This window comes from Girardinichthys multiradiatus, chromosome 6, assembly GCF_021462225.1.
Source record: "Girardinichthys multiradiatus isolate DD_20200921_A chromosome 6, DD_fGirMul_XY1, whole genome shotgun sequence".
NCBI classification, from domain to species: domain Eukaryota; kingdom Metazoa; phylum Chordata; class Actinopteri; order Cyprinodontiformes; family Goodeidae; genus Girardinichthys; species Girardinichthys multiradiatus.
Genome location: NC_061799.1, coordinates 30,229,545 through 30,245,114, shown reverse-complemented (window position 1 = coordinate 30,245,114; position 15,570 = coordinate 30,229,545). Strand labels below are relative to the sequence as shown.

General features: G+C 38.1%; 1 protein-coding gene across 6 annotated transcripts in view; it reads right to left on the bottom strand.

The window, feature by feature from the left end:
* The window catches only part of ccdc24 (coiled-coil domain containing 24), a 29,360-nt gene that overhangs the window by 2,338 nt on the left and 11,452 nt on the right, over positions 1-15,570 (bottom strand). For 3 of the 6 annotated variants that reach the window (XM_047368277.1, XM_047368280.1, XM_047368279.1), the window contains exons 4-9: positions 13,015-13,131; positions 12,839-12,943; positions 11,442-11,496; positions 7,506-7,569; positions 5,421-5,526; positions 3,674-5,279 (exon numbers count right to left, since the gene is read on the bottom strand). In XM_047368277.1, coding sequence (XP_047224233.1) covers positions 4,538-5,279; positions 5,421-5,526; positions 7,506-7,569; positions 11,442-11,496; positions 12,839-12,943; positions 13,015-13,131 — 1,189 coding nt within the window. In that variant the 3' untranslated portion in view covers positions 3,674-4,537. Of the gene's footprint in view, positions 1-3,673; positions 5,280-5,420; positions 5,527-7,505; positions 7,570-11,441; positions 11,497-12,838; positions 12,944-13,014; positions 13,132-15,570 lie in introns of those variants that run through there. The other 3 variants (XM_047368282.1, XM_047368283.1, XM_047368278.1) reach the window with 2 other exon arrangements.

Here is a 15,570-nt window from a genome sequence, read left to right as displayed (position 1 = left end):
GCTGAATCTCCGGTAGAAGTTTGTGAACCCTAAGAACCGTTGCAGCCATTTGTGGGACTCCGGAACGGGCCACTCCATGACGGCTTTTATTTTCTCCGGATCTGAGCGAACCTGCCCACCCCCGAGGATGAACCCAAGGAAAGTAACAGATGGTTGAAGGAATTCACATTTCTCGGCTTTTACAAACAGTCTGTTTTCTAGGAGGCGTTGGAGTACAAGCCTCAAGTGATGGCAATGTTCAGAGAGGTTCTTGGAGTAGATTAGGATATCATCGAGGTAAACAAAGACAAAGATGTTCAGGAAGTCTCTAAGGACATCGTTAACAAGGGCCTGAAAAACTGCTGGGGCGTTGGTTAAACCAAAAGGCATCACCAGGTATTCAAAATGACCAAGTGAAGTTTTAAATGCTGTCTTCCACTCGTCTCCTTGGCGGATTCTGACTAAGTGGTATGCATTACGGAGGTCAAGTTTCGTAAACACTTTTGAGTCATGGACCGGTTCAAAAACTCATGAGATGAGAGGTGGAGGGTATTTGTTTTTAACCCCCAGTAATCAATACAGGGTCGTAACGTTCCATCTTTTTTTCCAACAAAGAAAAACCGCCCCCAGTGGTGACGTGGACTGGCGAATGGTGCCTGCGGCTAAAGAATCATTAATATATTTCTCCATGGTTTCTCGCTCAGGATGATAAATATTGTAAAGTCTGCTGGCGGACAGTGGTGCTCCAGGAAGTAAATCAATTGCACAATCATAAGGACGGTGTGGTGGTAAGGATTGAGCCTTGATTTTGCTAAATACTTGTCTAAAGTCATGATATTCCTCTGGGACTTGAGATAAGTCAGGGACTTCGTTGTCTTCGCTCGCCAAGGTAGATATCTTAGGGGAGACGGCTGACTGTAAACAAGAAGACAAACATTTAGTCGACCAGGAATCTATGCGGCACTCTGCCCAATTTAACTGGGGATTATGTTGCTGCAGCCAAGGGAAACCCAGCACCAAGGGCGGTAGGCAACTTGAGGTTAAGTGCCTTGCCATCAACAAACAGCAGGAGGAAGTTGGAATTGAACCCACAACCTTCCGATTGCAAGACGACTACTCTTCCTACTTCCTGAAGTGGATGGTACGTTTTAGAGCAAATCTTTCCATTCGGGTCTTTTTCCTTTCCCGAATCCGTCCGTCAATTCTAGCTGCCAGAGCAATTAAATCATTTAATATTTTAGGCTCTTCCAAAACAACTAACAGGACCCTGATCATCCTCTTCATCAGACTGTTGTACAACAGAGTGTCTTCAGTCAGAGGCTTCTTCAGATCTACTGTAAGACAGATCGCTACAGGAGGTCCTTCCTGCCCACAGCCATCAGCAACTACAACGGCTCTATGAAGAAAGCTTAGCTCCAACAAAATTTTATTTTCCTTTGGGATTAATAAAATATTTTTGAATTTGAACTGAAAGCACAAACAGCAAAACAGAAATGAGGAAGGTTTTAAATGAGATGCAGGAAGTTTTTTGGAATCATCTGGTGTAAACAAAAAACAAAAAAGGCAGCACTTTACCATTCAATTTGGCAACATCTTCTGTTTGTGACCTTTGAAAATAGTTTTATTGTTATGAATACAGTTGTCCCAATAAGAACCAACATTTTATTTGGAAGTTATGTGTCACGTTGAAAGAATGCTACTGAGTGTAGACAAGCTGAATGCAGGTGTTGAAAACAAGAGTCCAGGTTCAGCGTCATATTTAGAGAAAGCCATGCTTACAGTTATGAGTTAAAAAGGGTGACACCAGTATACTCTTACATCATTATCAATAAAAATATGGCCATACCTAGTTTGCTATTCTTTAAAGGCTTACAAGGCCTTCTTCACCTGTTCCTCCTCAACTCCTGTTAAACAAGTCTTGCAAGAATAAATGTTTAGAGGATGACACCTGCAAGCAACAGGATGTGCCATCTTGGTTTTATACATTTTGCTTTAAGAATCTCTTGTCCATTTCTTTTTTTAACATTTAATTACACATCACTGACACAACCTTTTCAAGGCCAGAGATCAACAACATCACACCTTTCAAAAATGGTTTTAGTTGTGTTGCCCCTGAAATATCGCAGATGGCTATAGCATAGCCAGCTCCTTAGATGTGACTTTACATACTTTAACTGCCTTAGTGCAGGTCCCCTCATAAGGTGGCCTGCAGTTGTTATGACCAGACCTAGAACTGGTCTAGGTCTAGTCATAACTGTTATTGCCAGGTATAGCTCAACATCTTCAAAATATGAGAAGCACATGCCTCTCCTAGGTTGGTAGGGTTATGTTTTCATATGTATGCTAGACAACAGCTGTCAAATCTCCCCATAAATGAGAAAAGTTGATGCCCTTACTTTACTAATTTAAATATTCACTGAGCTTTAAAATGGCTGTAATTTAAACGTTGATTGTTGACTGTGTTCATGTCTGAATGTGAACCTGTCTTTTATTAGCTTTGTTAATTACATGTTTCAGTTTGAATACCTTGTTGACCTTTTGTGCTTTCCAGCAATTTGCATGCCATTGGAGTTCAAATATAGCCAGAGTTTAGGCATAACCTCACTTTACAGATCGCTATTTGCACTACAAGCAGAAATGTGCTGCTATTTTCACATTTGCATCTCAAATAAAAGAGAAAAGAGGCATACCCGAGCTGTATGTATTTAAAAAGTTGACTTCTTTTGGTGTAAGACCTGTAAAATGTCAGCAGACAAATGAGGAGAGACCACCGTGTGTGCAACTCTGTGATGAAAGGAGAGCACTAATACAGTTCTATCTCCTGGCCACGTGGGGGAGCCTTTTCTTCACTGTAACAGACATTTCAATATGATTTATATTTTCATGAGGTTTTCATAGAGGTGGGTAGAGTAGCCAAGAATTGTACTCATGTAAGAGTAAAAATGTATTTGGTGAAAAGGCAATGCTTGTATTACATAACGTTTTGAACAAATCATTTGATTTAATTAGTAAAAAATGATGTAATCATGCAGAAAGAACACATTTTCAAATTTATTTTACAAGATAAAGCTTTAGAAACCAGTGGCTAAAGTAGGTAATGTATTTTAGAACAAGGCAAAATACTTTCAGTGATAATATATCCTGTTTACTGTATATTTACTTGACCTCCAACTGACACAGTAGGCTCTGTAGATTTAATAACTTTAGACTTTAAAAAACCTGTATAGGTGTGCTGCATTTGTTTAAACATGTTTGTTCTTCATTAAGTGAGGTAATTAGAGTCAGGTAGAGTAGGCAGAAATTACACTCAGGTAAAAGTAGCAATACTTCAAAGTATTATTACTTATGTAGAAGTGAAAAGTATGGTGCATTATGGGAAAACTACTCATAGAAGTACATTTTTCAAAAGTACCTCCAGTAAATGTAACAAGTTGTTAGACACCTTTGGGCATATAAATCAGATAATCTGCAAGTTTTAGTAAGTCATTTTTAAGACTTTTTAAGATCCTTTCAAGATGTTTATGATTTAAATTTAAGGCCGATTTAATGAAGAGAGGCAGGGTACATCCTGGACAGGTCAATGGATTGGAGTATTGGCTGTATATTTTTATTTATTTTCAAAATACCGTGACAATGATAACCATCAATAATGTGGACATATTTGTGATTTAAAAAAAAAACTTATCACAAGCCATTAGTCAAACATGTTTATTATTTTATTTTTTTAATAAACATAACAGACAGATAAATACACTGTAACATCTAAATGTCTAGGTAAAAACCAAAGGTAACTTAAATCCATTAATTTTGGGGACTATAAACAGTGTTTATTAGGGTGGCCCGAACATTTCTAAATAGACTTAAAAAAGCTCAACAAGCTAATAATGAAGGTTGGCTGTGTTCTGGGGACTCTTCTGGAACAAAGAGGGATTCTTCACAAAATAAGGAACATTATGGAGAACCCTGAGCATCCTACAGGAGATCTTTCCTGCCTACAGCCATCAGTATCTATAATGGCTCTTTGAAGAAACCAGCATAAAATTAGCTACAACATTTAATTTCTCTTTGGGATTAATAAAGTATTTTTAAATAGAATTGAATATTATTTTCAGACAAACACTGGAAAATGGTTTTGTTAAACCTGTATTGTTAAAAATACCAAATAAAAACTTGAGATAGCCTCTTGTCTGTAGTTTAGTTAAAGTCAATCCAGGCAGCATATGTCTTGTATTTTAGCATAACATATAACAGTTTTTTGCCACATAGACACATACTTTACCAAAGTTAGGTCCTTCTGCTCACAAATATTTTAGCAACTCTATGATGTTTTAATCTTAATTTAATCTCAGATTTTCTGTTAGTGGAAGATGTCAACATGGCATTCTTGAACAGGACAGCCTGGTTGTAAAAAACACATTTAGAAACGTTACTTAGATGTCCTCCAGCTTTCTTGGCTGTAGTTTTTCAGATGAATTAATGTTTTTTTTCTGGTCATCTCTGCAGGCTGTGGTTGAGTACAAGTCTCACAGCTTTTTTGGATAATGTGAGGAGTCATCTATCAAGCTGAAGCTGTCTTGACTTTGATCACCGGTATTAATTCTGAGGTAGCCATATTATTTATCTCCAACCTACTGTTGTTCTTCTTGCTGCCACCTTGATCGAGAGCTCCAGATATGAGGGATATCCCACTTCTCTTTTGTAACTTATTTTTCTGCAGTATTGTTAACACTGTGCTTCTCCCATTACTGCTACTGTTTGTCCTGTCTTCTGCTTTTACTTTACCATTTGCAGACACAGAATGTTCAGCAGGACTGCTGCTGCCTAGGTCACAGAGCTGACACAAAGGAGGAGGAGGCGAGGGGGTGATATTGATATTTCTTGAACTACAGTGAGGGCTGATTTTTCTCTCCCCGTGCTGTGACCAATCGAAATCTGTGCTCGGGTGGGGAACACAGTGTTGTGTTGATGGATGATTTTCGAGGTGCACCACGCTTCTCTTAGAGTTTATGTGACATCTTGAAAATGTCCTGCACAGGAGGCCGGTACAGTCTGGCTCTGCAGAAAAACTGAAGTGATCTTGGTCCTTAGTCCCTTTTTGGTCAATGTCCATCCTGTTGCTGCTGGAAGGGTTAATTGACCTATTTGAGGCTGATGCGAGTCGATGTAAACCAAGAGTCCTCACTGATGAAGTCCTGGTAGGCGGATCATGACGTGGTGGCCTGGGTTTGTGCAAATCTAGTCTGAAGACTGATTTAGGAGTAGGAGCTAACTGAGTATCTGAACTGAGTTCAGCTGGAAGTCTGAGGGGGCGGGGCACACACATCAAGATATATATCATATTACATTGTGTTACATCATGCTCCCACATAGAACGATGAAAACATAAAGATAAGGAATCAGACATTATGGAGGTTCTATGCTTAATAACTTAACATACAAACCTGAAACTTCTTTTTGGACTCCAAACAGGAGCAGAGGATGAGGCTCCTACGGATGAAGGTAGGAGCTCCAAGTCTGTTTGAATAGCTGCTCTAAGTTCTTTCAGCTCTGTACAAATGGCAAAACAACAGATCTTAGGTCAGAAATGCTCTGACCTGAAAACCTAGTAAAAAACAGGCAAACTATTTCAGGGAACACATGATTATCATAAACTCTGCATTTTGAATGACAATTGTTCTGTTTAAACCTCAGACTTTTAATTTAGTTTGCTCTTGATTGTTGAAGTGAAAGTGAAGACTATGATGAGACTAAAGGAGTTCCTGAGGAAGCAACAGCAACAGCTCATGACTCTGATAACGGATTTAAAGAGCTCTCAGAACAATTTAAAATCAACCATTCCACTGTCTGGGATTTAGCCTTCAAGTAGAGGAAATTCAAAGCAACTGCAAACGTGCCCCGGTCTGTCCATCCGGGCAGGTTACCCCGAGACCAGACCACAACATGGTAAAGAGGTCCCCCAAAAAACATCATCACGGGACACATAGCCAGTCTTGCTACGAATGAGACATGAAAATGCAAGAAGGAAACCTTTGCTCTTCAAGAAAAACATGAAGGCCACAGTAAAGTTTACCATTGAGAATGTACAAAACAAACAGAATTCCAAGAAAACAACCTCAGGTTCTCGAGGAAAATGTCAGACTATCTGTAAAAAAATGTATTTGACGGAGAACTGGACTCTCACGAGAACTTCAGCATGACATTAACGCAGAACTTACAGTATATCCAACAAATGCTGGCTGAGAATAAAAAAATGGAAAATCCTGGACCGAGTCAAAACCCAGATCTTAAACTCATCAAGATGCTGTGGGGTAACTAGAAACAGGTCGTTCATGCAAGAAACCTGTCAAACATCGCACAGCGTCTCAATGGAGGCATTTTAGCCAAAGGGAGTAACATTAGCTATCAGAAGGCTAGAAAACACATTTTTGTTATCTTTTGTTAAACAAGAAAACTCCAAGCAAGATTAATGAATCAAAATATATAATATTTCATGGCGTCAAGGAGTTTACACAAAAATCTAAAGCAAAAATAAAGCAAATAGCAACAATTACTCCTATTACTATGGAGAGCTCTTTCATTTAAAATTAAATACAGTCAACAGCATTTACTAACCTGCTGACTGTTCGTTTGCAGCAATGGGTGGGGAGGAGCCATGCTGCATTACTCTATGCCCCATTTAGCTGGAGAAATCTCAAGTCACTGGCTTTTCCTCTGTTATCTCATTATTAGAAAAACCTTAAGGATAGTGTGATTGAACAATTTAGTTGTTGTTTGCAAACTAGAACTTTCTGAAAAGCTGGTGTGCCTTGATTCTGGTGACTTTCCCAAGCTAATGTTCATATAAGAATAGACTTATATCACTCATTTATAAGTTTATACCCATGGATGGTGCGTTTGAAACTGCCCTCATATTAAGCAAAACGTTTGTGAGAAGCAATAAAAAGTCTTTAAAAAAATCTTAACTTTAACCTAAAGAAACCTTGGAAAAATTGCATTACGCCTCAGCTCTTCTTTTATTTTAGGAACCACAGGTTAGAGACCAAACAGGTAGTAAAGTAGCACTTTTCAATCAATCAGTAAACGAAAAACCAAAATACTGATGGTAAAACGTTAAAATTAACACATGGTGTGGCAAATCAGATGCGATGTTCACCAATGTAAAACCACTGCTATTATTAAGCATTTCTTTTTTTCCACAGTTATCCAGACCTGGAAAATGATAAAAGCTAATTCCAAGCTTTTCCAGGCTCCTCAAGACTGTCCTTCTGGGTCTCTAAAAGCCATTTTTTGAATCAGCCATGTTTTCATAAAATAATTACCGTTGCTCAGTCAGTACATTTTATGATGAAGACTTGGCAGGAAAGAGCTGGATTTTTTGTCTCTATAAAATATAAACCCTGTATGAAACATTTTAGCATATCACGTAACAGAGCAAGGTATGAGGTTTTTAAAGATAACTTTCTTGTTACTCTTCCTAACCAATGATTTGCCAGCAGATGGCAGTAAATACCAAACATATAGCTCACCTGTAAGTGACGGTTCAGGCTTTTTTGAGTCAGGTTGATTCACAAATTTAAGTTTGATGCTTTCCTGCAAGAGACACGGTGAAAAAGTGAAAATGAGTGAGTTTCAGTTGATGGTGCAGTTTTCCTGCATGTCACCATTATGTGTCAGGAATGCTTTTGCAGAAAACAAAGACACATTTGGAAAAAAAAAAAGAGGTAAGAGGTAAATGTACTAAATACTCCCAAGACGAGACTCTAAGAGCAGAAGGAAAATGAGCAAAAGGTTTAAAAATAACAGAGAGAGAGGTAAAAGGAATGTAAGTGTGTGTATTAAAGAGACCACTAAGCGATTGAGCAGCGGCGTTCCATCATAACTTGGCCTCCAACATATAAATCCATAGCAAATGAAAACCATTGCACTCTCTGTGTTTGTGTGCCAAAATATGAGGTATTAGTAGCTCTTTCTACTTTACACCAGCACATATCATAATAGGTTTTTTATAGCAACCACAAAGTGTACCACATTTCACACAGACACGTACAGACATGATCACTCATACCTACTTAAGTCTGGAACCTGGATGTTAAAGCACAAATCACAGTCTCCCAGAGGGATTAAAAGCCAAACTTCCAAGTGTTTCCTTTCAGATGAATCATATGTGGTTCTTGACTAGGGGAAATAAAACCCCTGTTGCAAACATAATCTGAAAATGGGGTTTAAAAGCCCATGCAGGGGAGAAATACATTACCCATGGTCCAAACTTGCTCATACTTTAGGAAAAGCTATGTGTGTTAGGTATTGTTTTATAAATGATAAAACAAATTGATCGGTGCACAGGACACATACACGGTGTTTCAAACCCTGAAACTCTGAGTTGGCTGCCTTTTCTGCAGGTTCTACAGCAGCTTCTCCATATATAGGTATCACTTATACAAATATGTGAACAGCCTTAAAATATATTAATTTTTTTAATGCAGTAGCATTTACTCACAATGAAAAGTGTGAGCTTTAGAGAATTGTTTTCAGTTTGAGTTCCAGTTTTAAAGGTTTTTTTAATTATTGCTCCAACTGTTGATTTGGGCAAACTGAGTATATATTTTCTCAAGGTCATTTCTTCACTTATAAAGATCAACACATATCTTGCCTGACTTGAATGGAATGTTCTCTAGTCTTTCCCATGTTGAAATGCAAATATTCAACAACTAATAAACGATCTGGAGGTTTAATATGTAAAGCTGCAATGATAAAACAGGGAAAAAAAGTCAAAATGTTTTTTTCCAGGTTTTGAATGCTTAGACAACCCTATAATCTCTCAATTAACAGAATTGAAGCTCAACAAACACATCTGTGGAAAGATGGGTATGAGCTGGCTGAAGCTGCCCTTTCAAAGCCTTTGTTCTGCAAGAAGAAGATGAGTCAACACCCTTTTTATAGAACTAGTTCAGGACGGGCTGCTACATGTGGCAGTAAAAAGACACTTGGATCAAACTACATCAACCTAAATGCCAAAGACGGCTCTATTTAGTAGCTGCTTCAAAAGCTATATTATCAAACTAATCGGATTAGATACTCAGTGACTACAATTTTGCACTCTTTTAAACATGAAGGAGCTTTACAATGTGCACATCTGGTAGGACATTTACCATCTTGTTTCTATATATAGTAATACTGTGTAAAGGGTAACTAAGGAGTGTTCTGTGCAGTTTTATATTAATTTGTTTAAATATGGACTGAAAATGATAAACCTATTCTGGACTGAAAAAGAAGTGGCCAATAGTGTCATTCGTTTAAACTGAAGCATGTTTGAGCAGAAATGCCAATGAAATACACCACACAAATGTTACCAATAATGATGCCTAAAGCGCAGTTTGGACGTTTAAAATGTTTTCCCGCCTAAATTGTGACATTTAGCATATGTCCACCTTAGATCTGAGTCTTAACTGCTTTTGTCTTTGTAAACTTTAGAGTTTATAGTGATGAGTTAAGCTTTATCCTCCATATAGTGCCTTGAAAAGTATTCAAACCCCATGTTGTTTTTCACATTTGTCACATTACAACTAACAACTTCAATTTATTTTATCTGGATTTTTGTGTGATAGACCAGCACAAATGCCGTGTATTGGATGTTGTCAAGTTCACCTGTTAAGCCTTTTTCATGGTTTATTTCTGGATCCCATCAGGTAAGGATGAATAATGTCTTAAACTGATAACATGTACTAAGCAACCATTTTCTTAGTGAATGAGGCTGGTAAGTTTTATGCTGCTGTAAAGAAAACCAGAAGATCCTGAGGGCAGATTACAGTAGCCTCCCTTTCAAGACTTGGTGAGTTATTACAGTTAATGAGGCTTTTTTATCGAGCACAACCAGCAGTGACTCAAGGTGCACTGGAAGTTTATGCTGTACTAAAACATGAGGCTGTTTAAACACAGATCCTTACTGAAACAACAAATAGTACATTTCTCAGGAACTAACTAAAAGCTGACAAGTTTTACTAGTTGGAATAATGTTGTTTAGGGTGAAAAGGCCTAAAGTATATCCCCTCCTCTTTCACAGAGTTCCACTTTGCTTACAGGAAAGGCCTCATGGAGTTTCCAGACATGCCTATTCTAGTTTGCTTATGTTTCCAAAATAATCTTTAAACCACTACCATAACAAAAAAAAAAAAAAACAACTTAAGACATATTTTAAGGTTCTTGATTCAAAAAGCTATCCTACCAACTCCAGGCAGTCCCAAATAAACATTAGTAAAAACAGGTTAAACATCTGGACCACAGAGACTTCGTACATCTGGCAATCCTTAATCTGTTTCTCTCATGCAGGACATTGTAGCCAGATTGTAGAGAATGCAAGTGTTCTGCTCCTCATGTGATCCATCCTGTGTCTGCTTTTTTATGCCTGTTCATCATTTCTGTGATTGGAAAGAGACCAGTATTTCACAGCATTACAACCGCTTGTGCCCAGACAGATGGAAGCCTTTGAGTCGTTCTTTTATGCTTAGTTCCAACCACAAATATCAATGTATTTTATTTGGATTGCATGTGATAGACCAACACAGAGAAGAGACGTTTTTTGAAATGGAGGACATACATGGCATGCATTTGTTTTCAGCCTCTTTACTGTGATACCCCTAAATAAAAGCCGGTCAAACCAACTCCAAAGTAACCTTTTTAGTTAATAAAATCCACTGGTATGGTTTATAAAGCAGGTTAAGGTTATACATAAATCGGCCAAAGTTTGAACATCTAACAGAGCACTGTTCCAAATAATTATCTAAAAATGGAAAGATTACAGCAAAACTGCAATTACAAAAAACTGGCATTCATCAACACTGGGTATCTGGGCAAGGAGAGCATTAATGAGAGAGGAAGACAAGAGGGACATGATAACTCTGGAGGAGCTGCAGAAATACACATCTCAGGTGGGAGAATCTGCTTATGGAACTGTGCTCTTCTAAAATCTGTCCTTTATGGAAGAGTGGCAAGAAGAAAGCCGTTGTTGCAATGAAGCAATACGAAGTCTCACTCGCCATTTACCATGAGCTATGTAGGACACATAGGGGCTAGAAAAATTATGCTAATGCTTATGATGAGCAGAACAATGACCCACTTAAAGCAGAATCAACATTTAACAATTTTGTATTAGTTGAATTACATGAACTCACACAGATGCATAAACAGCAGCAGGCAACTGGAACTTTACTATTTACTGAGATCATAATAAGGCTGATTTATGAGTACACTTTAGTGAACACACTCACTATGAGCACACTATAGAGGGAACGGCTCAGAATCCTTACAAGGTTTATTTTATGGCTTGTATTGATGGGTAAAATCTATTCATAGCTGCAATTATCAGTAAGTGAAATGCTTTGCTTACATTTCCTCCAAATGTTTCATAAAACTATTGACTGATTTACATCAAGAAGACGTGTTTAGTAGTCATTTGCTAGTCTTACCCTTAAATGCTTTGCCATTTTAGTCAATGCTTCCCATTCCTCCAAGAGGACACATCTAGAAATGAGAAGATAAAAGGTGTGTTACTATCACAAAGTGAAATCTAACCACGCCAGGTAAACTGCTCAGAATTTATCCTCTGCAGTTATTCAAATTAACTCAGGAAACCGTGCTTTGTTTTCTTTTTCCCTCCCACCATCACTCCGCTCTTTCTCCTTCTCTAGTTAGATTATCACTGCAGACTTTATTCACTTGCTTCAAATGAAAAAAGCAATCCTCCGCCGGTTCGGTCTGGGATCCATTTTCTAACAATGAAGCCTTTTGTACTGGTCTAGTCAGGAAATGAGAGAGAGAAAGAAAGGAAGTGCAGAAAAGAGTGAGAAAGGGAGGAGGTTTTTAAAAGGTAGCTCGAGGGACCGCTCTACCCTGTGGGCCTCAAAGAGAGGGATGATGTGAGGAAAGGAGGGATGGAGCGTAAAAAGGGGTCAGTCTGGTGACACAGTCCACACACAAAGTTTGTAGAAATTTTAAAGTACTCAGAGGATCAAAGTATGACCAGGTGGAAAAAATTTGCAACTACTGAAAGAACAAGTAAGAACACAGAATAAGGGAATGGAAATAAAGGTACATTTGTAACTTCAGAAGGCAAGGTAGTTTTCTGGGTTCATTCTTTACCCTCTGTTTCCAGTTAATCTACCAATACAGAAACAAATTACCCAGCTTGAAATTGACCCCAAAATACATTAATGGCACGGAGGTAATGACCCTGAAATGTGGCGGTAGGGTGTGGTTTTGTGAATTTAAGGTTCCTACACATTTCACTTAGGTGGAATATTCTCTGCATTTTGTTTCATTTATCTCAGTTTAAATTCCTCTACAATTCATACTTTCTCTTAACTTTAACTGTAATAGACTGGAAATGGAGGACCTCTCCTTTCAGCCATCCGTGGAGGCAGAGGGAGTAAACAACATTTTTGTAACTATTTATGTTGTAATGTTTTATAGCTTTTATCTTGCGAGGCACAAAACATCCCGCCACCAGGAATGTGGGTCAATGACAGATTTTAGGTTTAAAAGAAACAAGGCAGATAGCTGCTGTGTGCATACAATGCTGTGAAAAACTATTTGACTGCATACGGATTTCTTCTGTTTTGTTTAAGTTTATGCATATAAATATAGAAGAATAGAATAGAAAAATCCTTTATTCTCTCTCAATGGGGAAATTCAGGTGCACTAGCGGCAAAGTGATAAGCAAATGGAAGCATGCAGATTCACACAAAGGTAAAAATACAAACACCCACAAAAAAGAACGATAGACTGTACAGTAAGGGCACATTAACACTATTAGAAAATAATACCGTACATTTATTAAAATAAAACATCAACATGTGGAGTTTACCTGAGTCGAGTGATCACTGTGTCAATCTCCGTGACATTCAGCTTGTCTCTAACCGCTTCAATCTCACCTTCGGCCTGGGACATGACTGAACAAGAGCTAGGCCTGCTGAAGGAGAGGGAAAAGGAGTCAGCTACCTTCTTCTTTAGCCGCTGTCTACGCTCAACTGGTGATCTAACCTGTCGAAGTTATCTGCATTTTTGAGGTTGGAGGATCTTTGGTAACCAATCTCCTTGGGACCAAATACATAGTTTAGAGTCTCAGGTTTGTATCGAAGCAGGAGCTCCTCACCATGTCTGTTACAACAAAGGCAGGAATCAAGACCGGTCACCTTCATAAATGTAGTACAATACACTGATAAACAATCACAGTGTTACAATTCTTTTTTTTAAAATGTGAACTTTTAAAACACCATCTTAATGTTACATTATTCAAATGATAGTTTATATATATCAATATGATAAACCATGTAATTAAAACTATGGTCCTTCTCTCGCAATAGTATATTATAGGTAGACGAACAGGAAAAGCAGACAGCATCAGCTACATTATCTGTTTAAAAATGTGCCACTTATACGGGTTTACATGAGTGAATTTTCCCAGCCACTCCGTATCAATCAAAGACTCCATCCCACTGCAGGTACAAATTCACACAAGGGAATTTCAAATGTCTAGATCGGTTGTGAAATGCTGGTGCAGACAAATGACCAGTGAACATCTTTGATACATGCCTTGTAGGGTTGTAATGGAATTAGCGCTTAATGTAGCTAATAATAAAATGGGTAAATGTTGAAAAACTGTGGACTCAGACTGAAGCTGACAATTATAGCGGAAGCTGTAACAACCTACCCTGCGAACTATAGTTGATCTAGTTTAAAATTTTAGTACTGTGAAAACCGTATCAGAGATAAGTGGAGAAGCTTAAAGGAGGGTTAGGATGACAGTAATAATCAACACTTTTACCACATCATGGAGCACTGCTCAGTACATCGCCCACAAATGCAAAGTCTATGGAACACCTGCAGATCTAAGAAGACATGGCCACCCAACTTAGATGGCAGGCTGGGCAGGCAGGGCATTAACCAGAGAAGCATGCTATCTACAGAGGAGCAGAGAAGATCAACAGCTCAGGTGGGAGGTAGTCAGCATCTAATGTTGAAACCAGTCTTTTTGGCTAAAGTGAACAGCATTTCAAATTAAAAAGTAATGAACATGTACACATATTCATTTCAAGGGAAAGAGTTTGTAAGGCTTTGGCAATATTTTCCTACATTCCATGCCAACAGTGTATTAAATTGAGCTAAATTGACAAACAGAGGGCTTCTCGAGTGGCTTTGTTGAGTCAAAGTGCTATTAGTTAGAAATGTGCTGGGTTTACTCCTGAAAGCCATTCAGCTGATATGCACTTGAGACTTAGCCTAATTGAATGATCAAAGGCCTGAAATACTCACACACACACACACACACACACACACACACACACACACACACACACACACACACACACACACACACACACATTCAGTGCCATGCATCAAGGTCGACAACGAACACTGAAGCCAACTTCAGAGGGGAAATAAGATTTGTTCTGGTAACGTCTGTGTGGTACCAGTACTTGCTTTGGCTCTTTTCCCATACAGCCATGAACAAAGGAAAGAGACTTTTTATAATCCATTTACATCCAAGGGGGAGGACTTTCCATGGGGGACTTGTAGTGTGGAAGTATAGAGGCTTCAATTTGAATCTCTGCTCACTTTAACAGGACACTAAGCACATAACGGTTTTAGGTTTTTTAGATTCTTTGACATACATCCCTGTCAAGCAAGCTGCACTAGCAACAACCAGTGTTAACATTAAACATATAAATCTGAACAATTTGATGGAATACATTCGTACAGTCAAAATGAGAATAAAAGATGCTTACTAATGCCACATTTTTCAGTTACATACCATTTAACTGTTAGTGTGTAAAATTATAAGAAGTAAAGGACATCCTGTTTTTGATTGTAGCATTTTTGCAGCTGCTAACCAGCTGCTGACTAGATCTGGAGCAGGTGGAAGCAGAAAATATTTTACTGATCAGTGGACATACCACAATACAACCCACAAATCTCAAGGTTGGCTATTTCAGTACAAATGAGATGATTAGAAATGAACTCAGCGGTAGTACAGAGATTTCAGAAGCTATTTAAAAGACGTTTTATTTTCTAGAATACATTGAGACATGTCTGTGGTTCTTTAGACAGCAAGAGAGAGAACAAAACCTTCAACAGATAACAGGAAGGCTTAACAAAGTACAAAGTATATTTTTTAACACAACAGTTTTAGAAGAAAAATCTAAATTGGCTAAAATCAAAGATCAGAGATGGGCCTTAAAATTCTGATAAGAGCATCTCTAGACATTTTGCGCCTTAGCCAGTTTCTGCTCACTTGTTTCATCTCAACCTAATTCTATTTCTTAGTCAAGTACTTAGCCATTGCATATCAATTTATTTATCTTGGTAGTTATTTTATTCCGTTGTGGTGATAAATAATCATAAAAATGGTCAAAGCTCATGCACGTTTGATTTAATTTAATTGTGTGATTATCTGAAAGATAACATTATACTCCTATTAAATTCTGATGAGTGTGGTTCTGATCCCTGTTTGTGCCAATTGACTTTTATGAAATATTAGTAATTATTACCTCTGATCAGACCAAAATAACCAGGAGTGACCTTCTGCTGTTAAAATAT